At 40.4% G+C, this 25172-nt stretch overlaps 1 protein-coding gene across 3 annotated transcripts in view; it reads right to left on the bottom strand.

Moving 5' to 3' along the window:
• The window catches only part of BMPER (BMP binding endothelial regulator), a 239641-nt gene that overhangs the window by 83020 nt on the left and 131449 nt on the right, over positions 1-25172 (bottom strand). For 2 of the 3 annotated variants that reach the window (XM_037510106.2, XM_054692465.1), the window contains exons 10-12: positions 23217-23321; positions 19467-19512; positions 795-1124 (exon numbers count right to left, since the gene is read on the bottom strand). In XM_037510106.2, the coding sequence (XP_037366003.1) occupies positions 795-1124; positions 19467-19512; positions 23217-23321 (481 nt within the window). The remainder of the gene's footprint in view (positions 1-794; positions 1125-19466; positions 19513-23216; positions 23322-25172) is intronic. The other variant, XM_037510112.2, reaches the window with a different exon arrangement.

Raw genomic sequence — 25172 nt, 5'->3', positions numbered from 1 at the left:
CTAAGATGCCTCTCTTAGGTATCACCTCACATACAAGAATTTGAGTCTCATTGAACCCCTAGGAGTAACCTGCTTGTGACCATAGTTTGGGTCACAGTTATGGGGAATGTATCTTCCCAATGAATAAAAATAAAGTCTCAGGTAAGCTGGGATGCTGAGAAAGGGCCTTAGTGGTCAGCTCCTTATGCTTCACACTGGGGGAAATATTTTGGGGGCAAACATCCTGTGTCCTTTTGCAGGAGCCAATGGCCCTAGCCATCAATCAGCAAGCATCCTCCCTCAGGGTCAAGAACGGACAGGACTCCTCACACTCCCAGGATCTCAAGACCCCCACACACTGTGGTTTTTTTTTGAGGATTCCCCACTTCTTGGACAGATGCTAACAAGGAAACACTCTCACAGATGTGAAATAGCACATCACTGGCTGATCTGGGAGAGCCACTGACAATTATAATCTGACATCATTGCTCTAAAATAGCAGCAAAACAGGGGAAAGAGGTTTTTTGAAGATCACAATGAAGATGGATGTCCACAACTGGCAAGGCTGGTGTGACTCGAGTCCGCCTGCGATTCTCCATGGTGTGTAAATTTCTCCAGCTATTTTGGGCTAGCTTGGAGCTCTCCCTTCAAAGCCCAGGTGAGTGGGGATGAGGCAACACCTGCAGTGAAAATACTTCTCTGTAGAGCAGGAGGTGATGAAGCCACAGATAGCTCAGGTGCTGCTGCTGTGTGGGTTGGTGAGGTAGAGGGGAAAGCAAGAGGGACTCAGAAGGCCCGCGCTTCTGGAAGCCCACCTGCTTTGGTCGTCACTTTCAAGAGGTAGCCATCCAAGTCGATGTGGAACTGTGGCGCCTGGCAGGGCAGCGCGATGCGCGAGCCGTTCCAGCGCACTGTCAGGTGCTGCTGGAGGCTGATGGTGTTGGCGCCCAGCACCAGGTCCACAGATTTGGTCCAGGAGAAAGAGCGGGTCCTGCGCGCATCGTTCTTCACCAGCACCTGAAAGGGCGAGGCAGGGGAGGAGCAGTCTTTTGTCAAAACGTACTGACACGTCCCCTGAAAGTTAAATGTCCGTCCGTCAAAAGTGTTGTAGTGGGGATCTCCGAATACCGTGCAAACGCCAGGCTCTGCAGATGAGTGAGAGACAAAACAGGGTCATAAACCAAGGGAAAGGTACAAAGAGAAATCAGGGGTCCCTGCAATAAACCTGGAAGGGACACGTGCCAGGGAAGGGAGGGCCTTAGCAGAATTGCATTAAGGTAATCAACTTAAAAAAAAAAAAAAAAAAAAAGCTTGGTGGTTTTAAGTTTGTGCCAAAACTCATAGGTCAGGTAAGAGTTGCACTTATTTGTAACACTTAGGAGTTTTTAAAGTATCTCTATTTTGGAAGCTTGACATATGTCTATGGCCTTAATGTAATGGATAGAGAAATTAAATTAAGGTAATTTTGTAAGTAGAATTGGCCTAAATTCATAATCCATATAAACAAGAACAAAATAATTAAAAGGCAGTGAAGTGACAATACACCAAAACATTAGTACTATGTATCTAACTAATTCAAAAGATTTGGAAAAATGATATTCTAAATGTTACTCATTGTTTTATAGAAAAGTATGATTTTTTACACTCAGGTATTGGCTAAGGACAATAAATAGAATTGCCAAAGAGATAGTTTTTTAATACTGTTAGGAATAAAAGTACTGATAAGGTTAATAGTCTCTCTGTGTTCTTTAGAAATACAGGGATCCTATATATTAATCTGTATATCAAAATCTAAAATTGGATGATAAATTATAAACCCTATCATTTAGTAAACTTAAGAAATTCCTATGAATTAATCATTTCAAAATATCATTAATTCAAGTATACTTATGAGACCCAGCTAAAGTTTTATACTTTGGACACCCCAAAGATTTTTATTAAAAATCAAGTATTATTTCTTTTGTTTAACAAAATTGTTCTCCATGTAAAGATATTTTATCTTTCTCAAGAAGGCTTGGAAAGCCAGGGCATGAGGCATTCCAGTAGAAAAATTAGCTTGACTGTGAGAACTATAATAAAATGAGCAATTTCCAGTCAACATTAGAAAGAATATGAGGATTTCATATAAGTAATAACTTTGAATTCTAAGGAAAATATTATCAGTCAAGACAAAGGAAAGATGTGCCAATTGATATGATAGGACCAGAAGGATTCAAGACAAACACTTGCTTTTAGTTTCTACAGTGTTTGGAGAGTAATGCTGTTTTATATTATGATATTGTTTCATATGTCAGTTTCACATGACTTCATGTAAATCCCATGTATTTGGATTTGATAAATTAATTCCTAGTTCTAAATTACCTTTCCTTGTCAATATTTGATAGGCTTAAAAAATTAGATCATTTTTGGCATGTGAGCTAGTTTCAATGAACAAATACTTTAAGGAACATATAAAAGGCATTATTTGGGGAAAGAGAATCAGAGAAGTGAGTGGGTAGGAAATGTTCTGGAAGCTCAGCAGCAATATTTGAATTCACCCTCCGTTTTGGTTCCTTTCACCTTCTTTTCTTGGTTGCTTTTTTCCTTGTGATTCCAATTTTACTCAGCTTGTTGCTTTACATTGTAAAAACTCCCACCTTTCTGGTCCTACATCCTTCCCTGACTGTCCCACCTACCTACACACACTACCCTGTACTTCCCAGTCCTTGCTCCCTGTGATTCCTTTCAAAATTGTTCTATCACACATTTCCCGCAGACTGTGACAGATGGAATCTCTCCCTAGCATGAAAATGGTGCTTTCTGTTTGACAGGAAGCCAACAAGTGCTTTGGGACACACTGAGTGCACCAGGAAAACTACAGTCCAGAGTCATCATTACCATACACCACAAAAGTTCTCGATGCTAACGTGACCAACAGACGTAGCAAATTCAAAAGGCCTTTTTTCAGAATTTTTAACTCAATTTTTTTCAGAATAAGAAAACCTAGAACCTATCAAGGATTTTGAACTTTTGAGTTTTTAGCAGATGAACCTCAGCTTGAAAGGTCACTGCACCACTGAAGAAACTGAAATTATTTTCCTGAAGGAGCCTCTGAGCTATGAGCAGGCAAAGGACACAGCCACACTTTCTGACCAGAGCATGTGGTAACAAGCTTCCCCTGCAGCATGGACAGCCCCTGCTTCTCCAAGTGTTCTGACAATTGCATCCAAATTATCATTAGAAACCAGTAATAGCTAACATTTGTGGAGAATTCACTGCATACCCTACGACTGTTCAAGACTTCTGATTATGGAAATATAGGAAGATGAATATGTAGATTGTTTCCTAACATTAAACAAATCTATAAACTAAACTATTTTCTGGTCATTGAAAAAGATTATGAATAATGTTAATGACTGAGGAAATGCTATGGCATGTTAAGTGTCATGAGCACAATTATATATGCAAGATAATCTTAACTGTGTTAAAATGTACACAAAAACATGTACACCCAAACTGCAAGCTGTAGTTATTTCCTGGCAGCAGAACCATGAGTGATTCTTTTTCTTTCTTACTCTTTTCTGGTTTTGCTTTGTTGTTTTATTTTCAAGAGTTAACATGGGGCTACTTATAGATAAGGCCAATTATCTGACAAAGTGAATTCTCTAAGAGGTAACAGAAAATTTACTGCCTCTAGAAGCCCCTGGGGAAGTCTGAGCTCACTCACAGTCGGGCAGGAAGTGATGAGAGACAGCCAGGGAGACTGGGCAAGGAAAATCATGTGTGAATGGGGTGTCAGGAAAGATATTTTTTGAGAGGCCCTAAATTGTGGTCAAGAAGTGTTTGAATATCTGGGTGATTTTTTTTTTTTTTTATATGTGACAGTAACAGAGAAGCCAGGAAGATTCCATGATGAGAAGGACACCTTTGAATTATGTGAGCATTTACGAACATTTGTATCACGAGGGAAAATAACTTTGAAACCTTGGCCCTTTTTCCTGGCACCTCATGATCCCCATGCCAGAGCCTACAGGAGCAGAGAACACGTGCACTGGACAGTGACTGAAAGTGAGAATCTCAGATTACAAAAATCTGCCTAGTTGAAAAGGAAAAAGGCTAGAGGAACACTTAGGGAACAAAAAATGAACATTATATCCTCATGAAATTTTCTTCCAACAGACTCCATGAAACGAAATACAGTCCAAGATGTCCAGATGTCCAGTAACACTTCTGGAAAGCTTGGAGTGGGAGCTGGAGGTAAATAAACAGACTGTTCTACAACTAAATTTGCTGGAATACGTGTTAAGTCAGAGAGGGGGGAGAAAATACCAGCTTACCCTTGGTGGTATGTTTTTCCGTAGGTCTTTAAGTCAAATGTCAGACGTCATTTTTGTTTTGGTTTATTTTCAGTGTATATATACAATGTATAGGCATAGGAAAAATAGATTAGAAATAGAGAAACACACATATTGAGAATGTTATTTTTTCTCTTAGGTAATGGAATTATGTGTGACATTTATTTTCCACTTTCTTGTTTATGTGTATTTATTATTTACATTTAATTATTTATGATGGCTATATATACTTTTGGAATAAGAATATTTGTTCTAAAAATTAAAATTACTGGATTAAAACACATTGCTTTGATGTTATGTGCTTTAATAAGATTGCTATGAGAATTAAGGGAGTTAGCTGCTTCCAAAAACATAATTCCAGTGCTTTTCTCTTAACCTCATCAGGTGCATATATTTCTGCCATGGGTGTATTTATTTTAATGAAATGCTTTTCTTCTGAGAGCAATAGTTATTTTCAAAATATCCATCAAAGAAAATTAAGGAAAATTATGCAACTCCATGTTACAAAAAGAAAATAAGAGAAATTGAGTAGAGCTAATCCCCTTTCCCCAAACACAACAAAACAAAACAAAACCAGAAATGCATAAGGAAGAATAAAAGTATCATTCACAGTTCTGCTACCAAGAAATAAGTGTTTACAATATGGGGATAATGCAGTGTGTGTGTATGTATGTGTGTGTGTGTGTGCGCATGTGCACGCATGCATGCGTGTGTACATAGTTAAGATGATCCTGTACATGAAATTTCATTTCCTCTTCACTTAGTCATATGATTTTCCAGTCATTAAGCCCACTTTGAAATCCTACAAAAGTGACTTTCATCTTCAGTCCATTACTTCTGCAAAGAGAAAGTTCTCTCTACTCATCATGCCACACCACCATACAGATGAGTACATTTCCAGAAGGAAGTTTGTTAAGTAAAAAGATGTGGCTTTAAACTTTTCTCAACAGAAATTTCAAGGAAACAAGTCTTGTGGGACTCTGGGGTCACTGGGTCATGCAGGAGCTCCTGGGAACTCCCAGTGGGGAAGGGGAGTAATGATGCCAAATTTGGGTCAAGAACCAGGAAAGACTAGAATTAGAAGCATTGCCTTTAACACAGATCTGAACATGATGGAAGCCTCAGACATGAAACGGCAGTGTGCAACTCAGGGGGACCTAAACCATTCCCCTCAGGAGGCTCTGGCCAGAGGTGACGCTGACAGCTGTTAACCCCAGGGACCTGAGGACCAACAGATGCTCCACCAAGAGGCACCTGGATCCATGACTTCTTAAGTCAAGAGCTTAATCTAACTCTACTCTATAAATGTTGGGGAAGGTTTCCTTCCACCAATTTATAACCACTAGACATACTTTTAAATTTGTATATGAAAAACTGATTTTTTTAAGTTCAGTAGGGATACTGTAAAGAATATAAATTTACTTTTACACATTTTTCATCACCCCACACATGTACCAACTTTAAACAGAAGAGCAAAGGAAAAAGACCCTACCTTCAAGATCTAATCTAAAAGAGGGCCTCCCTGGCATCCTAGGAATTGAGTCTAAGCACTATCAACCCCACGGCCTGATTTTGTTCCCCCACCAGGGAGTTAACACACATATGGCACAGCAGATCTTTCCTGACTCACCTGCCCACTGCTCCCCTTTTCAGTGTATTTCAGTAGATACACCTGTTCTACTCCCCACTCTGTCTCTGGCGAATCCTCTCATAGGCCACACCTCTGGCCTATACCCCAGTTCTTCTGCACAAAAAGAAAACCAAAAAAAAAAAAAAAAAGCACCTTAATTGAAAACAAAGATCTAATCTAAAATAAATCTATCCCCCAAGGCCATTGCAGACATCCTAGGGCCTCCCCAATTCAACTTCAGGCCTCCCCACCTGTCACTGTCCCTCTGGTTGTGGCCTATGCCTGTTCCACACATCACAGTTCACAGGACATGGATTCTGCAGCCCCTGGCTCTACTCCCAACTCCTTGCAGCAACTTCCGTGGTGCCTCTGCCAAAACCACTTCTCTTTCCTCTTACCCCAAAAGCAAAACAGACTACATAACTCAGATATTCTGGGATAGTTTGCATTTCAAATCATCTACCCTATAGTCACACAATGTTTTTCAGTTTGAGAGTTAAATATAGTCACCAAATCCAAAGCATTTGCATGAAAAAATCACTTTCTAATCTAATGAATCCTTAACTCCTAAATCAACACTTCAATTTTTCTATGCATATTTTGTACATACTTCTCAGTGCCTGGTATATTGCTTGTGTATAGGAGGGAGTGAGAGAGGGAAAGAGAGAGGGAGGGATAGATAGACAGATCTATCCATCCACCTATACATACATACATGCACATATACATAGATAGATATTATATATATATGGTATGTATATATATAGCAAATAAATTTTTCTTTGCTTATTTGCTATGTTCTGTTTACTCACAGCAAGCCTAGCATAATACATATCAGGTCTCAATAAATATTTGTTAAATGAATGGTTCATCAATTGAAGAATATGTTTTAGTGAGAGAGGAAAAAACAAACTGCCCACACTACTTACTAAAATCGGTAAGTGTTGTAACTGGCATATGAGAACTAATCAACAGAATTTTGCTTAATCAATGAATCAATTGAATAACGTTCTCAGAATGTGGAATTAAACCACAGATGGAATTAAGGTCGCTCATCAGCTGACCTCAGTTGGGGAGATTTTCCTGGCTGATCAGGACAGGATGAATGTTATCACAATCTTATTAGTGAAAAGGAAGGAGGAGAGTAAGCAGCACAGTGAAGAGGACTTAACCCACCATGGTGGAAGTGGATTCAAACCAAGAGAGGAGGGCTACTGATAGAACAGGGCTCCCTCTGGAGCATCCAGAAGGAAAGCATTACCCTGGTTTTGGCCCACTTAGCTCCATTTCAGACTTCTAACCTCCACAACCTCTAAGATAATAAATGTGTGCTTTTTAAAACATCTAAGTTTGCAGAAATTTGTTACAGCAACAATAAGGAACTAATACACTTAATTGCCAAGGCAACTAGTCTAAAGTGACCAGTTTATGCCAGGCACCATGCTAGATGCTTCCCATATCATCACTGTCTCCTCCCAACCTACTTGTCAGCACATAGTATATTAATCTAATTTCTTAGAGACTGCTGGGTTGTCAATGTCATTCATTCCATAGTAGTAAAAGCAGAGTCCAACATAGTCTCTGTGGCTCTGGGGCTAGTAGCTTCGCCACCATGACTTGATGTTTCCACTTATCTGGATACCATAGATCCCGCATACTTGTTAACTAGTCGGGGGTCACAGAGCCCTTTGGGAAGCTGGAGAAATGTGTAGACACTCTTCTTCCCAAATGCACATGAGTCTATCTACTCAAATGTAGAGGTTCATAGACACCCTGCCCCAAGTCTTATCAATGCAGTCATGAACGTTAGATAAAGACCATCTATCCAGAAGTTAATTATAAACTCGTTCTCTTATTTAATGTGTTTATATTTCATTTCTCCAACTATATTACAAGGTTCTAGGCTCATGGTTTGTATCAGATTTTTATTGAGGTGCTCCAGGGAAATTTCCAAATGCTGGAAACTCACCAAGTGTTCATGCCACTCTTACCATTGAAGTTATAATCTTAAAATATCGGCTCTCCTGAAGCTAGAAGTTATTATTTATTAAGAAAGGTATATACTTGAACTGAAAAATGGGTTTCCTATTTTCTAGCAAGCATGAAACATGTTGTTTTATTTTTTTTTTTTTATTTTAAAACTATTTTTTTTTAAATAGAGGCATGTTTTATTTATTTATTTATTCATTTGTTTGTTTTTGTTTATACATGCACTGGGTACAGTCAGAAGCGCGGGAGGGTGAGAGAATTCACCAGAGCCAGAGCGGGGAGCAGAGCAGGCAGAAGGACCGAGGTACACTGCTGAGGGGAGCAGCGGGCGGCAGGAGAGGTCTGCGCGCCATGTGGGACCCTCCTCCAGTGGCTGGGGAGCAGCCGGGGATCGAACCGGCGCTGCAGAGGCTGCTGGCAGCTTCGCAACCCAGCGCTCAACCGCTGTGCCACCGGGGAGGCCCGAAACATGTTGTTTTAAAGAGCTCTGGGTTTGAGTCCTGATCTTGCCACTCACCAAGGCTAAAATGTATACATAAGCTCACTTTGTTCACTATAGCACAGATCTAAGAACAACTGCCTTGCAGGGTGGTCATAAAAAATGCTATAAACATGCTAACATAATAGATACTTGAAGAGTAATCATTATTAATTTTACTATTGTAAATACTCTGCAATGTTAGCAAATAGATACTCACCAAAATAGAGTTGAACAAGACTGTACCATACATAGAAAATGCAGATTTACAGAAAAGACATTGAAAGCTGAGTTCATCTACAAATCATGTATAAAAATGTAGATTTGGGGGCCTCCCTGGTGGCCTAGTCTCAGCACTATTAGCACTACAGCCAGTTTCCTGAGTTTGATCTCTGGTCAGGGAGCTAACCCACATGACACAGAAGACCTCTCCTGTTTCGCCCACTGCTCCCCTCAGCAGTGTATTTCAGTAAATCCGCCTGTTCTGCTCCCCACTCTGTCTCTGGTGAGCCCTCTTACCTCCCACACCTCTGGCCTATACCCCAGCTCTTCTATGCAAAAATAAATAAATGTATATAAAAATAAATGCAGATTTGGGGCTGGAATGGGGTAAGTCTTCTAAGTCAAAAGAAGAATGTTAATAAAGAAATAGACATCTGAAAGAAAGCAGCTTACACAAAAGCAGGGGACCAATCTGACTGGAGTGTGGAGTTACTTCAGGAGATGTGAGACCCCACGTTATCTAAATAAATTGGCCTGAAATTTATTGCCAGTCTGAGAAGTTTAAATGTATTCCAAAGTACCAACATTTCTTAACATGTTTCCTCTAAAACATCAATCCTGCCGGCTGCTCTGCCAAAATAAGTAGAAATAAAAAAAGTCTCTGCAGCTCAAATTAGTTCAGGAGATACTCTATACTCCATCACCCTCCTGAAAGTTTACCCTGCACATTGGCACAGAAAGGACCCTGAGAATTCTGTAGTAGGGAAACGTGTTTAAGTTTACTTGACCCAGCATTTCCCCAACGTATTTAATCATCGAGCATTGTTTTGAAAATATAACTCATTACTATCCCTCGACACTAGTATTTTATAAAGCAAACTTTGGGAAACTCTGCGAGAGACCAGAGAAGGAAGCTGTAGTAGGGTTTTGTGAAAGCCAAGTTTGGGATCCGACAGCAGTGTGCAGAAAGGGCTGAAGGAGAAAGACAGAGGTTAGTTGCAGGCAACAGGATGAGGGTATGGCTGCCATGGGAATGGGAAGGAAATTATTTATTAGAAAAATAACACAAAGAGACAATCAACCAGACTTGCTGACTGATTAGCAACATGGGAGAGAAATGCCAAAAGTATGAGAAATAACATTAAGGTCCCAAACCTGCGCAGCTGGGATGATGGGTGCCAGAATGCAGTCAACACACAGAGGCTGGAAATGGCCATCATCCCCTCCAGCCAAGTTCCAAACCAGATGATTCAGAGAACTGAAGGTAGCAATTGTGAATAAAATTCAAATGCACTACTACTTTGCAGAAGAATGTGGTCTCCAAAAAATTAGAAGCCGGGATCTACCATATTAGCATCTTGTCAGAATGTAATATGTGAAGGACCATGAAGTTTGGACAAATCTGAAACCATAATGAGAGAGTAACTACAAAAGGGCAACCATGGAAACAGAACTATAGGCTCAGAGATCAAAATGGTGAAAAGTAAGAGGTGATAGACATGTACCAAAGAGATGTATAAAAAGGCAGAGCAGGGCCTCCCCAGTGGTGCAGTGGTTGAGTACTGGGCTGCGAAGCTGTCCACAGCCTCTGCAGTGCCGGTTCGATCCCTGGCCACCAGTGAGGGTCCCACATGGCGTGCAGATCTCTCCTGCTACACCAGCTGCTCCCCTCAGCAATGTACTTCATCAGTCTGCCTGTTCTGTTCCCTGCTCTGGCTCTGGTGAATTCTCTCACCCTCCTGCGCTTCTGACTCTACCCAGTGCTTGTATAAATAAATAAATAAACAAACAAACAAACAAACAAATAAATAAATAAATCTTTTTTAAAAAGGCAGAGCAAAGCAGAGGAATGGTTGGGGTGGCATTATCTAAGAGTATTAACAAAGAAAGGGGCTAAGAATGATTTTAAGTATAAATATGAGCCCCATCTCAAAGGCAGCTAGCTATACAGTGTAGCTAATGAGTCATTTCTCTAACCTCCCAGGGAAGGCTAGAGCTCAAGTTTTGTAACCCTAGAGACTGAACAAATTAAGTGGCCTCATAAACGTAGAGAGGTTTTAAAAAGTGAGCAAATACACTACTTTCAAATAGAAGCCCCTTGTCATGTATAGAGGAAAGAAATTGGTAACCCTCATATATATTTGAAGGCAAACCTCCAAAATGAATAAAAATTTATCCAACAGAACATAGAATAGAGCTTAAGTTTGCACTTTGGAGTCTCGCAGACCAGGGTATTAGGCACCCTCACCCTATTCAATTTCCCAGAAACTCAGATTTCTCATTAGTGAAATGGGGGTAATGATAGGTCATGGGTCATTGTGAGGATTAAAGGACAAAATACACGGTAGTGCTCTTTACAATACCTGACACAGGTTTACATTCAATAAATCACTATTGGTTAATAGGAGCCATTGTAGTCCAGCAGAAGTAACAATTTTTGTTACTTATTTTGCTCATAGGGAGTATTACCTATAGAAAGGAATAAATCTGCCTCGGCTTTGCAGAGAGTAATGTGTACTTTATTGTACAGTATTTTTCACAGAGTATTTTTTGGTTTCGAGTCTGGGGTTTGCAGTGCTTGTCTGTATGGTCCGCAGTTTAAGGGTTCTATTGCTATCTGCTTTTGATCACAAGTTCCATCTGTCAGAACTAGGTAAAGGCGTCTTGTGGCTCAAAATGGCAGCCATGTCCCTGATATCTAATAGTGAATTTATATATTGCTTTATGTGTAAAATTTATTCTTTCAAAATTAGGAGAGAAAAGTAACTTTTAATTGAAGGAGACAGTAATGGTACATCTGTGCTTAAAAAAAAAATCCAGGGATGTAGTCCCAGCTGTTTATCTTTGCCTTCACTATCACTGCAAAAGAGACAATAACAAAAACAAAGAGAAACCCCACCAACTGGGAGAACATTTTTGCACCCAACACTAATGATAAAGGACTGATCACAAAAATCTGCAAAGAGCTGATGAGACTCAACAACAACAAAGAAAATAATCCAGTCAAAAAATGGGCAGAAGAGCTAAAAAGAAACTTCTCTGAAGAGGAAATGCAAATGGCCAACAGGCATATGAAAAAATGTTCAACATCACTTGTCATCAGGGAAATGCAAATCAAAACTACCATGAGATACCATCTTACACCAGTGAGAATGGCACATATTAAAAAAACTAGCAACAACAAATGTTGGCGAGGGTGTGGAGAAAAAGGAACTCTTCTGCACTGTTGGTGGGAGTACAAACGGGTCCAACCACTATGGAGAGCTGTGTGGAGATTTCTGGACCTACTAAACATAGAGCTTCCATAGGATCCAGCAATTCCACTCCTAGGTATTTACCCAAAGGACACAGAAACATCAATTCCAAAGAACACCTGCACCCCTATGTTTATAGCAGCACTGTTTACAATAGCTAAGCTTTGGAAACAACCCAAATGCCCAAAAATAGATGACTGGATCAAGAAGATGTGGTACATATACACCATGGAATATTACTCAGCATTCAAAAAAGATAAGCAATGCAATTTGCAGCAACATGGATGGCGCTGGAAGGGATCATGCTCAGCGAAATAAGCCAAAAAGAAAAAGAAAAATACGGGATGGTCTCACTCATAGCAGGAATCTAGAAAACTTAAATAAGGGACCAGGAAAATGAATAACTATAAGAAAGTGAAAATCAGAATCAACAAAAAACTATGAAACAGAGACACTTTTGGGGGGGGGGGGGGCGGGAGGGGAGGGATTGGGATCAGAAAGGGGGGGTTGCAACTGTATGGGGAATATAAAAATAAAATTTATTATTAAAAAAAAAAGAACAGAGATACACCTTTCAAAGTAGTGGCTGCATTTTTAATTGCATCAAGTTGTTAAAGTTAATAAAAAATGGGAAGTGAGACAGTATTATTTCAGTTAAAAACTAGGAAGGCATAAACATTAAGAAAATGTCACAGAAAATTCAATCAGTTGAACATTTGACAAGTATTGGAAAATAAAGTTTAGATGTACATGTGCCTAGGTATCACTATTACAAGAATTTTGTACAAAGAAAATACTCTGAACCAAAGATGAGATAATTCTTGAAATGATCTTTTCTTGGCCCAATTTGACTGATTGTGTTTCTTATGCTATCAGAGCTATACAGCATGAAATAGCAATATCCACCCTATGCTGAGTGTCCCTAGCCTCTACACAACTCCCCTGAAGAAGGCCATGTAGAACACCTTGCTGAAAAGGACTTTGCTTCTGATCAAAAAAAAAAAAAAAAAAAAAAACGGATTTTAAAATAATTTGTGAAAAACTGTCAATTTGCATGTCCTAATGTAGTCATTCAATATGAATGCCACTGAAGGAAGAAAAAAAAAATCCAGGGAAAACATGCTATTATAGAAATGAATACCGATCTGAGATGTAAAAAATATAAATGCAGGTTCTGATCCCAGCTTTTCCTATTAATACCACCATGAATCTCAGCTTCCTGGCCTGAGAAGTGGGAGCACTTCATTAAAGCCCACTCATTTCCACAATTGCATGGTGCTAAATTAATGGCAAACCTTAGTGGCAGAACAACCTAGCTCTTTCTTATTCCTGGTAGAAATATACAAAGTTATTTCCAGTTTAAAACCATTTATTTTTTAATATTGTCAGTAAGAAAATTTTAGGGATATTACTACTGGAAGTTACTCCACCTGAGTTGTGAGGAGAAAAAAAATACCTGCAATATAAGTGGACATGGAAGCCCAGGCCAGTGTGACCTGTCAGTGAGCGCCAGGCACGCCAACCAACACCACTCCACAATGGAGCTGAAAGGTGGAGATGTCACTAGGTAGGTGAAAGCCTGGATACCTGAGTCTCCATTTCTTTTAGGATGGGTTAGAGGGACATGTTGTTAAATTGGAAACTCTTCCTAACATCCTCCTTCAGTCTCCAATCCCTACTAGTTATAAAGTCCTCTAACCTTCTCTTCCCAACCACAACTGGTTATCAAACTACACAAAATGACAAAGAAATGAATAGTCGAAATTCCTGTAGGAATTCAGGCTCCACCACTTACCTTGGGCATCCTTCTTAACCTCTACCCCCGAGTCCCCTTAGTTATAAAACAGAATGACTAACATTATTTGACATTAAGATGACTGCGGGGCTCCAATGGAGCAAATGAGAGGGTCCCAAGATAGGTAACAGATGCTAAAGTGAGCTGCTGCTATTGCTGTTTTTATTGCTATTGATGATGATAATGATGATGAGGAGGACAATGGATGTCAGTCAAACAATCAGCACTTAGGGAGCACTAACACTCTGGAGGAACTGATTCCACTGGTAGGTAACAGACGACCCCTCATAACTTCAGTCTCCTCCTTCAACTCTGCACCTATTTACAGCCAGAGGGGAAAAGCCTTAACCTGAAGTCTCCACTTGAATAGAGCAGAATATAAAACAGAAAACAAACTGATTTCCTCAGCACTTCCAATGCTGCTCTTGCCCATATGGATTCCCCTAGCCACCGCAGTTGGCTTTTATTTCTCACCCCTGTCTGCTGGTTGGACTTCAGGAGCAGTGACAAACCCAACTCCAGATGCTCAAGCAGAAACTCCAGTGGCCACTCAGCTTAACACCTCCTTGGCAGGGCTAAAGTCAACACCACAAATTCTTATTCTACAAGCATCTTGAGCTCTGGTTTCAAATTTCCTTGCTTTCCTGAGTTAAGGACAGACTCTTGGTGTTAAGGGATCTGGAGTTGCTTACAGTCTCGGAGGCCAGAAACCTTGCTCAAACACAGAATTACTAATTTGTGGAACTTCTGTCAATGGAGAGTTCTCATAAAATGGGCCCCACAGACATTGTTTCGTTAAATTGTTGTGAACGTCCCTCCTACAAGTACTCTGCAGTTGGAGATACCTATGGAGGTGCCCACAGGCTTAAGTAAGATATACCAGGACCAGCTGGGGCAACCCCACTGCCTCTTCGGCAGGCAGGGCCCTCTGCAGATCAGGCACATCAGATGCTGCTCACAGCTGGAAACTAACCCTGGGGTTAAAAAGTCACCTGGCAATTGTGAGCCTCCTCACACCCTGTGTTGCTGAAATATGATATTTCCTGTTACTTGTGGGACCAGTAGTTGAGGTTATTTCAATTAAATGCACATCTGTGTTCAGAATACCCTATCACCTCTGCATTATATAAGCATGAACTTTCTTTTGTGGTTGGGATTCTGATGGTTAGGTTGATGTGGCTACAGGCACAGCACAATGAATCTCTGAGACCTGGGGTTGGACATAAACATCTGGGTTGCCTTGGTTGCCTCTGGTCTTTTAGATGATTAAGAGATTAAATTCTCACATATAGGGTCAACCTGGTGGCCTAGGGGTTAAATCTCAGTGCTATCACCATGAAGGCCTGAGTTGGATCCCTGGCCAGGGAGCTAACCCACATATGGCACAGCAGACCTCTCCCGTCTCGCCAGCCTGCTACTCCCCTCAGTATGTATTTCAGCAGATCCACCAGCTCTGCTCCCCACTGTCTCTGGTGAATCCTCTCATTCATCCCTGCCACGCCCCACCAGGCACCCCTGGCCTACACCCCAGTTCTTCTACGCAAAAATAAGTATCTTTAAAAAAAAATTCTCACATATAGTCAAAGTCAATCTCTCTCTCTCTCTCTCATACACACACACACACACACACACACACCCCTTCTCTTATGCATAAAATCATTGTCACTGAGTTTATTTCCATGTCTGAAAACAGACCTTTGTCAGCAAAGAACTTATCTGATTCAGGTCTCTGTTGGGTGGTTCAGTCAAGGTCACACCTACTCTTTGCCAACACATGGTAAAATAACATTTCACATAAACCGGTGCTACCACACCAGAGGCCGTGGCCTTCTTGACACCTAACATGCTGTTCTGTAACACTGAACCCCAGAAAAAGGGGTCCCGCTTTAGGCTACAGCTCATACTTTGGCAAGAACTAGCACTCTCATGAAAGCTCTACAAAGTTTGTTTAGCTCACTTCAAATGTTTTATTTTAAATAAATCATCCAAAGCAGATTTAATTCTTTACAGTTGGAAAGGAAGAAAGAACGTCCCATGTTATTAAAAAAAAGAAATGTTTCCCCTACTTCCCTCAGGTCTGATTTCAGAAGAACATATTTTTCAATTCTAATAGAATCATCATTGCCCTTTCAGATCACCCCTACAAAGACTGTCTTACTATGGGTGTGCCACAGTCTAGTGCCCCAATTAATTTTTTTTTTACCAATGGTACTATAAATTACCATTTCACTGACTATTGCAGAGAAAGGATTATAACAGTCTCCTATATATTTAGTTGAAGTTTCCCTTTTGCTATTTCTTCCAGAGATCTGAGAGAGCCCCCAAACACTACTGAGATAGACTAACCCAGTGGATAAGACAGAATTTTGTGGGATTTTAGAAACAAACAAGTTAATGTCATCACTCCTGGATAAAATTAAATACTTAACTACTACAGATAAAGTATATTTGAGAGTACTTGAACCTATACAATCAATTGATTTCATGTATGTATGTATGTACGTACGTATGTATTTATGTATGTGTACCTAAACATTTATGCTTGCCTCCTTTCAAAAAAAGGATTGTGAGAAGCTTATAGGCATATACATGTAGCATGTAAGTGTAGACCTATCAGATGAAGTGAGGATTAAGTTATTACTCAACAACCTCATTCCATTAGAGGTGGGATGCAAATGTTTGCTTCCTAGCAACTGAAGATGGTGAATTTTAATCAGTCAAGGTATAATTATGTTGTAGCTTTGTTCATTCTCATTTTCCCTTCATCTCCAGCTGAAATATGAGACATTATATTGTTCAATAAGTCAGACTTCTCTTCTGCAACCCGCTTGGATGTTCTGAATGTATTAAATAAAAATGTTCAATATTGAACTCATTAAAAATATATAGTTATGACTTTATAATTTTTTGGAGGGCTAAGCAATGAAAATACAGAAACACATTCAATTAAATCCAGATACTTCTGTCATTTTTTACACCAGCAGAAAAGCAACTTCATTTTACTCTCCATCTGACCACCAAGCACTGCATGGAAGTGACTGCAGCTAGTCCCGGAGGCGTTTATTTCTGCACTTGCCAGGGCTGTTACTCCTGGAGTATTTGTGGTTCTCAACCAGGGGTGAGTATATGCCCCCAATGTCAGCAGAATCTGTTGGTTGTGTCCTCTTGGGGGTAAGGGTGCTACTGGCATCTAACAGGTAGAGGTCAGAGATGCTGAATATCCTAAAATGCTCAGAACAGCATCCATAGAAGGCAGTATTTGGCCACACTGTAACACTCAGGTTGAAAACTCCGCAGTAACTAATGAAATTTGTATGTATATGTGTGATTTTATTGGAATAAGCTAGAAATCATTCATTTTCTGATTTTAGAAAACACTGGCCTTAGTTTGTATTTCAAGTTCTGTTTGTCTACTTTAGAAACTTCATACATCAGAAGGGATTTTTATAATTTATAGAGGAAAAATGAGACCAAAGATTTGTTCTGGATCCTGGATAGAATGACAAAAGAATTTCAAAATAGGAGGTATTTAGGCAGTAGCTAAAGGGCGTCAGAATAAATCTACCTGAATGTGTTTTGAAAATCTGGGCATTGCTTTAAAAAACTGGAAATCATCCCATCTCTTAGCTCAATCTGAACAAATAAACCTCGCCAAACAGAATGCATTTTACAGCATTGATGGAAGAATTGCTGGAGAGCAAGAGAGAGTAAACAGATGGAAAGAACACCAAAGGAAATTGAGAAATAGCCATCTGATGATATCATGTAGATTTGGACCAAGAACCACATGCCTGGGCTCTTCCCACACTGACCTGCTGGATGCAGGTGCAGAGTCAAGGGTCTCCCTGGTGCTCCAGATGAGTGACTTTTTCCCTTGTAAATTGCCTCTCTCAATGACAGAAGTTAAAGGCTCATTCACATGTTTGACACAATATAATATTTAGTATGACCAGTAAAACATTTATCATACCCTGCCTTCCACTCTTCCTCCCTTTCTCCCTCTTCCTCTCTCTTTCTCTCTCTCTCTCTCTCTCTCTCTCTCTCTCTCTCTCTCTCTCGTATCCTACATATGGAAAGGCTAGCTATGTATATGTAAACAAAAATGTGTTCGTATTTTCAACTTTATCAATCATCACCTTGTTGATTCTTTGAACATAAAGTCAGATAATTCAAGATTTAGGTTTCTGCACAGTATTGGCCATCTGTTTTTATTAAGCTGATGACCAGAGATTCTGGCTCACAGCAGTGTGATTGGCAGGTATGACCTATCTCTGCTCCTACAAATTGAAAGAGGTAAGTAGAAAGTGTTAGGAGTGCCTCCGAATCTGTCTCTACTTCAACTAGGAGATACTTTCTAGGGAAATACAAACATCTCCACTGACATGCTGCAGGAACAAACTTCCTCAATTTTGACTTTATTGTGCTCATCCAGAAAGGAATTAAACAAGAGGTAGCCTTTGACCCATCCGTAAACAAAGTTTACTCAGAGGAAGAATGGACTCTCTGGGAGAGTGATTAAATGTAATGGTTTAGACACATGTTTTAATATCAACTGGTGTGTTAACCATCACTAGTTCTTTCCTGGCATTAATTCCTGGACTCTACGAACGCATACTTGGTTGGCCCCTTTAAATTACTTTATAAACTTCACTTTCTTTAAAGAAAAGATCTTTCATTTAATCTATCATTTAATTTTCATTTATTCATCCAGCACTTTTACCCAGTGTGTAATCTGATAATGCTCTGTCTCAAAAATAGGGAGGAATAGAGTTGTCTATATTTACATAAAAACCATACAATAGAAACATAAATATATATATAATGAACCTATGTTTAAAAGAAAAAAAATTAACAGACCCAGGATAACTCTTAGCAATACAAACTCTGATTTTAGACAAGTGAAATAAGCAAACCTGTTCCCGCATGAAATCTGCTTTCAACTGTCATCAAAGCCCACTTCTTTAAGCCTGCCTGGCTCAGAACATACTGTCTAATAGATTTCATTACTTTGTTAATCCTGTTCATCATAAATGGAAACTAATTTGACAGAGACATTACTAACACTCCTCTGTCAATGAAACGCTTCAGAAAGCTATCCCAATGAATTTGAGGAGAAATGAAGTGTCAATTTGCTAATAGATGCAGGCATGGGGGGATGACATTAAACCTGTTGCTTTGCTCTGTCTGTGTGATTAGAATGTGGTCTCAGATGACTTTTGGAATTAGCCTTGTGAGACAGAACCCCCAGAAACTCAGTTAAAATGACAGGATGGCAAAACCGTTGCCAGGTCAACAACCTCTTATTTTCTCTTTGCCAACAGCAACACGGATGTGCCCAGGTGAAATGGTGAAGAGGCAGGTGGGTGTAGGAGGAGGAAGTAAGTGCAGCTGTTCAGCTTTATAATGACAGAATGAAAATCCCTCCTAGATTATGTATAATGTTTGGTTTTACTGGATATCATTATCTTAGCCACAAAGACTGCAAATGCTATTAGTATTTAAGACACACACTGAGTTATTTGGTCCTTTTCAAAACCTCATCAGACCATCTATCTTGTAAATTTCTCAAAGCAGCAAATTCCAGTGGAAACATCTACATTTGTCTCAATTGGACTTCTGTGATAGGTTTACAATTGACTTAATGTGTCTACAGGGAGGGAGGATGCATCCCGTCTTATACCTACAGAAATAAAACGTGCAGGAAACTCACACCACCAAATTTTCTTGTTGGACTATAAAAAACAAAGCAAATAATAATAGCATGTTTTCAAAGCAACAGACTTACTTTCAGTGCAAATAGGACAACATCCTTTTCTGTTGAGAATTTTACCCTAATTAGGAGAAAAACAAAAAGAGGTTAGTGTTAAGAAACAGGGTTCGCTGAGGACAAATATCTTTGTTAAATATAATACCAGATAAGTCAAATGAAAGCAGTGCAATCTGTATTTGAACTCAGTGCCCAGATGGTGATGATGATGGTGAAAATGAAGTTTCAAGTATCAGGTTCTAAGGCTAAGCAAAACCATTCACAAAGCTTTCCTGTTTTTATCCTCCCAGAAATATAATACCTGCAGGACTCATCGGTGTGATTTTTCTCACATGGAGAGAAGATGGAGACAGTCTGGACTGAACTTATTTATTAACACCCAAATCTAGCTCTTTTGAGACCAAGTGCATACAACACAAAAAAATGGGAGTTGTGCGTCAACCTATCTATCCAGGCAAGACCTTCCTTCTGCCTCTGTTTGTTGGAGGAACCCAAGAAACTGTAACCCAAGCTCTGGCCTCAGCCAGATCTAGAGATATGGATAATACCTGCATTACAAGTCAAACTCAGTCAGATTTCTTCTCTCAGACAGTGGTATGCCATCCAGGTTAAGTCACTGTTATGCTGTCAAAGCCAAGGAAGCTGCAAATTTGGAAATGCTAAGCTACATCCCAAGGCCTTCCTGGAAATATAGTATAACCTCCTAGGTTGCATTTCTTCCCATTTTTTTAATGCATACCTTTTAAAGGGGGAAGCATGTTCTCAGGCTCCATATCAGACAACGATACTGTCTTATTGCTGATTCAATGATTAATCACAAAACAAAAGTAATGTGGACAAAGATTAACTTTTAGGGGGCACCTGCTATATAACATTCTTATTAGATGGTTTCCTCATGTTACCAAACATCAGGTTAGTGACAAATAGTTCATGTTAATATTTATAACATGTTCGGTGCTGATATTATTATATTGTGCTGATATTATATTATTGTAATCACTAAGATAGACAAGAACTTGATTTCCCTTTTAATAGAAGAAGCTAATGTCATGCAACACAAGAGTGGCAGAGCCCTAAATCAAACCCAATTTGGTGTAAGCTTAAAGGCCATGTTCTCTCTGCTCTAGATTTGTATCTTCTTTCATCCTTAATCCTTAAGGAAATTTAATATTTATTGGGCATCTGCTATGCACTAGAAAGTGCATTCTTCAAACTATACCTCATTTAACTTTCACATCAACCCTTCAAATGCAAGTATCCTGTCCCTGGTTTACAGGAGATGGAAACTACGGAGACTGGCCCAGGCCAGGGTCATCAGGGTTCCACAGTGCAGATGTGTTCCCTTCACTTGTCCGCTACTAGTCAGTTGCATGCAGAATAGATTTAGACAGTCATGCAGAGCAGAAAAATGCTGGTTAACAATTGAAGACTTGGAACCATATCTGATTAGCTCTCGCAGTCTGTGATGACTTTGAATAAGATTTAAAACTCAGCTTCATTTAGGCTTGTCATGGTTTGGGCCATCACAGCATATTTTCCTTGCTGGAACTCTGTTATCTATTTCTATTTGGCACAGAGTCTCCTTTAACTTCTTGTGACTGAAAGCAGTGGAGGATGTAGCCAAAGGAGGTCAGCTCCACTCAGGCAGACAGAATGGTGGCTCCAGGGGGTGGTGAGTTTGTTCTCTACCTGAGGGGAGCAGAGCTACTTAAAGCCAAGACCCCAATAAAATTTGATACTAGGATCACATCTGTACCTCGCACCTCAACGGAAATGCCATCTCCCTTCTTCGGAAAAGGAGAGTGGGGCTGGTAATCCCACTTAATTGGACGGGAATAAGTCAGACAAGAGCCATGGAGGCAGGGCTGAGTTGAGAGGCTGATTGGCTCTGGGCTCTGGCTGCACTGTCACCCCCTCATTAAGGACAGGACTGCACCCATCTCTGGAGGTGGTCTGGCGCTAACTGGTGTTAATCTTGTGATATAGAGAATGTCTCATACTAGAGATGACTGTTAATGCCCTCCTGTTCCCACTGGTACCCTCACAAAAAGCACACCCTTGCCTCTGGGATGTTGCCAGGGAGTGCACAGGAAATGCAGCCACAAAATCCCTTCTCAACAGACCCACATACTTCTGAAGAGAGAGGGGTGTAGCATCCAGGCGAGAATACAGGCTGCCATGTATTTTTTTGGTTTAGTTTCCCTAGACAATGCAGGGAAGTGGAAGTCCATTTTTAACTGGATTTCTACGGTAGAACTAAGTTATCTTCTTAAGTCCTTTTGCTGGCCCCATGAGGAGGGAAAGTGTAGACCGGAGGAATGGCTGGAAAAATGCCTAGAAAAAGGAAAGTGGCCCCTGAGGCAGGAGCTGGGCACCGACAAGCTTAGACAAGACTCGGGGGAGAGGGGTGCAGGGAAAGGCTTCTGCAGGGAGGGATGGAGGCTCCTGGCCCAAATGTGATCCACAAAGAAGAAATGCTAACAAGACGCTGGTGACATGAAGATCGCTGACCTCCTCACAGCAAGAGACAATGCAAACCGTCAATCCCGCCACGGTGGCAGGACGCAAGTGAAGCTGGAAACTCCACACGGCCTGCTGAGGCTGGTTACTTGAGCCACCAGGTTGGCACCGCATCCTGTTTTTGTCTTGTAGAATAAGGAAGCCCATTATTACTAACATGTGCTGCAAGAGTTCATTAGCAGTGAGGGTTCCCCGAGGACTGGATAAATGATGTGATCCCACTTTTCCCAATGAATATTTATAAGCAGACCGTGTTCGAGTCTACTTATTGTATCTCCTTTTTTTCTTTTATGGGAGGTTTTCAGTTTTATGTCTGAGGCTTTTTAAAGCAAGACTAATTAGGGTTTTTTTTTTTTCTCCTTTTTTCCCTCCCCCCTTTATTCAGTTGTGCAATAGCAACAGCTGTTGTTTTTTTGTGCCTCATTTGGCACTCAAGTAAAAACAGCAACTTTTTGTTTATAATAATAACAGATGTGAATAAAATTAAAAGCTGTCTATAACAGAGCAGGGAGGACATGTCCTGAATATATGGATATATTTTCTCATTCACAGGAAGGTATTGAATAGGTTTGACATTTTCCCAAAACTCATAAAACCTTGAAAGGTTTCAAGTTGCTGAGGTGAATTCAATGAAACTCATGCTTCAGAAGATAATGGTTGCTTTATGCAATGCACTGGAACTATAGTTTCTGAAAAGAGATATTTCCATAAGGACGGTATTTCCATTTGGGGCTGTGATGGGGCCAGTGCCGGAGAGGGGAAAACATAAAAATGTAGAGGGGTTGGGGGTTTGCTCCCAGACAGGAGAAATCCTTTGGGGGAGGTATTAATAAGCAACCACATATTACTTTGAATGGTGATGAGAAGAAAATTCTGATTTGAGAAGAGAGGGAGAGAAAAGAGGGAAATTCAGAGGGTGGTAATGATGCTCAACAGAATGCCCAGCAAAACAAACGAGGGAGCAGACCAAGCAGATTCAAAGACATTAAAACAAAGAATTGGAAAAAGTCAGTAAGAAATAAAAGTATGAGACAAGAGACACGTTCAAAGTGATTTTCACCTAAGGCAAAAATTGCGTGGGAACTAACAAAAAAAAAAAAAGTAGCAGTAGTAAGCTTATGGGGGATGTGACTATTGGGAACTCAGGAGCTTCAGGGGATCTGGATTGTGTATTCAGAGACAGTACGTGAGCATGCCACACACAGCTTCCCAAGGTCAAGAGAAACACAGCCTGCACCATGCACGTACCTGAGGGCAGCTGCTGATGGGAACACACTGCTTCTTCCGACACTCCGTCCTGCCTTTCACACAGGCACAGATGGAGCAGTTAACAGAGGACCACATCTCTCCATCCTGCACGAGAGAGCACAGGGCACTGCTGTCAGCTGCAGGCTGATGAGAGCTAATCCAACAGGCTGGGACTTTTCTGGCAAGGCCAACATTTCTTACCCTGAGTGAGGGATGCCATCACAAGACTAAATTACACAGCAGTGTCTATCTACATCAAACCAAATTAAGAGAACAATTAAGATTGCAGCATACATGTGAGTGCATGTGTACGTATGGGTGCAAACCTGTGTTTGTGTGCGCGTGTGGGTGTGTGTGTATTCTCCTCCCTCAGGATTCAAAAAAAAAAATGCTTGTGTATATAATCAAATCACATTTGCATCTTGCTCCTCAAGCACTGTTCAGTTCATCTCACTCTGGGAGATGACCAAACATGACTTTCACACGAAATATAATAACAAGGGTGTGATTTTCCCCTATTTGATAGGACTGAAACGTCTGAGCCATTCCAGGCATGAGAAGTTAATTGAGACATCCAGAGGTGGTTAGTTTATTCCCAGCTGTGTTGTGGCGCTAGACCACACAGGACATGAACACGCAAAGAGCAGAGTCTAATTCAAATTAAAAGAACACTGCTCAGATGCCTGATGGCCAGGCCATCTGACAATGTGCAGCCAGACAGAATATACCTCGAGTGGCTCATACCATGTCCCTGCCTGACAGAGACTCACATCCCCAAAGGCTGGGTAGCACTTTGGTACATGTTTTCTAGCCCAGAAAAGACTTGTTGGAGGAATGTCTTTGACTCACTGGATTTTTAATCTACAATTGCCAAATGTCCAGCCAAAAGAAACCCTGTGCCTTTGTAGAGCATGCAGGAATTTGTGGAAAAAGTGGTAAGAGGCAACAGAGTTGGACCTGAAAACAAAACAAGGATTCTTTCCTGGGATCCAAGCAGCAGATTTTGTTAAAAACAGAGAAACAAACAGATCTTTGAGGACAGCTCCTCCACTTCCTCTTCTTTCTTACTTTTGAAGTTATTTAAGGACTGCTTGCTCTCTAGTCCCTTTTGTTTCTTGGGAGAGAAAAACTAGCTGAACTGTCTTAAAAGGACACCTGACTGCCCCAAGCCCTCTGGGTATACATTTCTAGGCCTCAGTGTTTCAAATGACCCTCTGGAAATTATTTTAGGCTCATTCACATAAAGGAAACATTTTACAAGCAGACCCGAAAGCATTTTGCACCCAGTGCTGTCAAGACAGTGGATTCACGGCTGCCCTGTAGACAAAGGATGACTTCATGGGATGAAGACACACATGGCACAGTTTCCCACTCAGGCATCCAAAACAAGCAAGCAAAAAAAAAATGTAAAGCACACTTGAATGGGGGCATCAGAGGCCAAGAGCCAAGCCTAATGATTTAATGGGGACAGGACGCTCACACCTTCACTCAACTGCTGTGCCTGCCACTGGGAATACCCAACTCTCAACATCTTCCACATGGGATGATTCAATCCTCTTTAAAAAGCAACTTTGTATAAAGTTCCCCAAAAAAATCAGACTATAAACCTTTCAGCATCTGAGCAAAGGACACTGAGCATCTCTAACAGAAGGAGATGCTCCTGGACGCCCAACTCCCACAGCCCCTCCAGAAGAGGCCATGTTCAACTGAAAGTCAATTACTAGGTGATCGTATTAGAAAAGGTAATACTGCTTCACAGGTTTAAACTATTTGATGAAGCAAAAATGAAGCCAAAGAAAAACATTTTTCAAACAATTGCTTCTCTACCCCATGTCCACTTGTTCCTAAATATATTTGTGTATAATATTGTGATAGAAAAAAAGTACATTATATATACATATACACATGTACATAGCACACATAAGATATGAAATAATCCAATTTGCATCTTTTCTG

Source organism: Talpa occidentalis, unplaced genomic scaffold (assembly GCF_014898055.3).
Source record: "Talpa occidentalis isolate TD23 unplaced genomic scaffold, MPIMG_talOcc4v2.1, whole genome shotgun sequence".
NCBI lineage: Eukaryota > Metazoa > Chordata > Mammalia > Eulipotyphla > Talpidae > Talpa > Talpa occidentalis.
The sequence above is the reverse complement of the archived record's forward strand: the minus strand, read 5'-3'. Positions and strand labels throughout refer to the sequence as shown.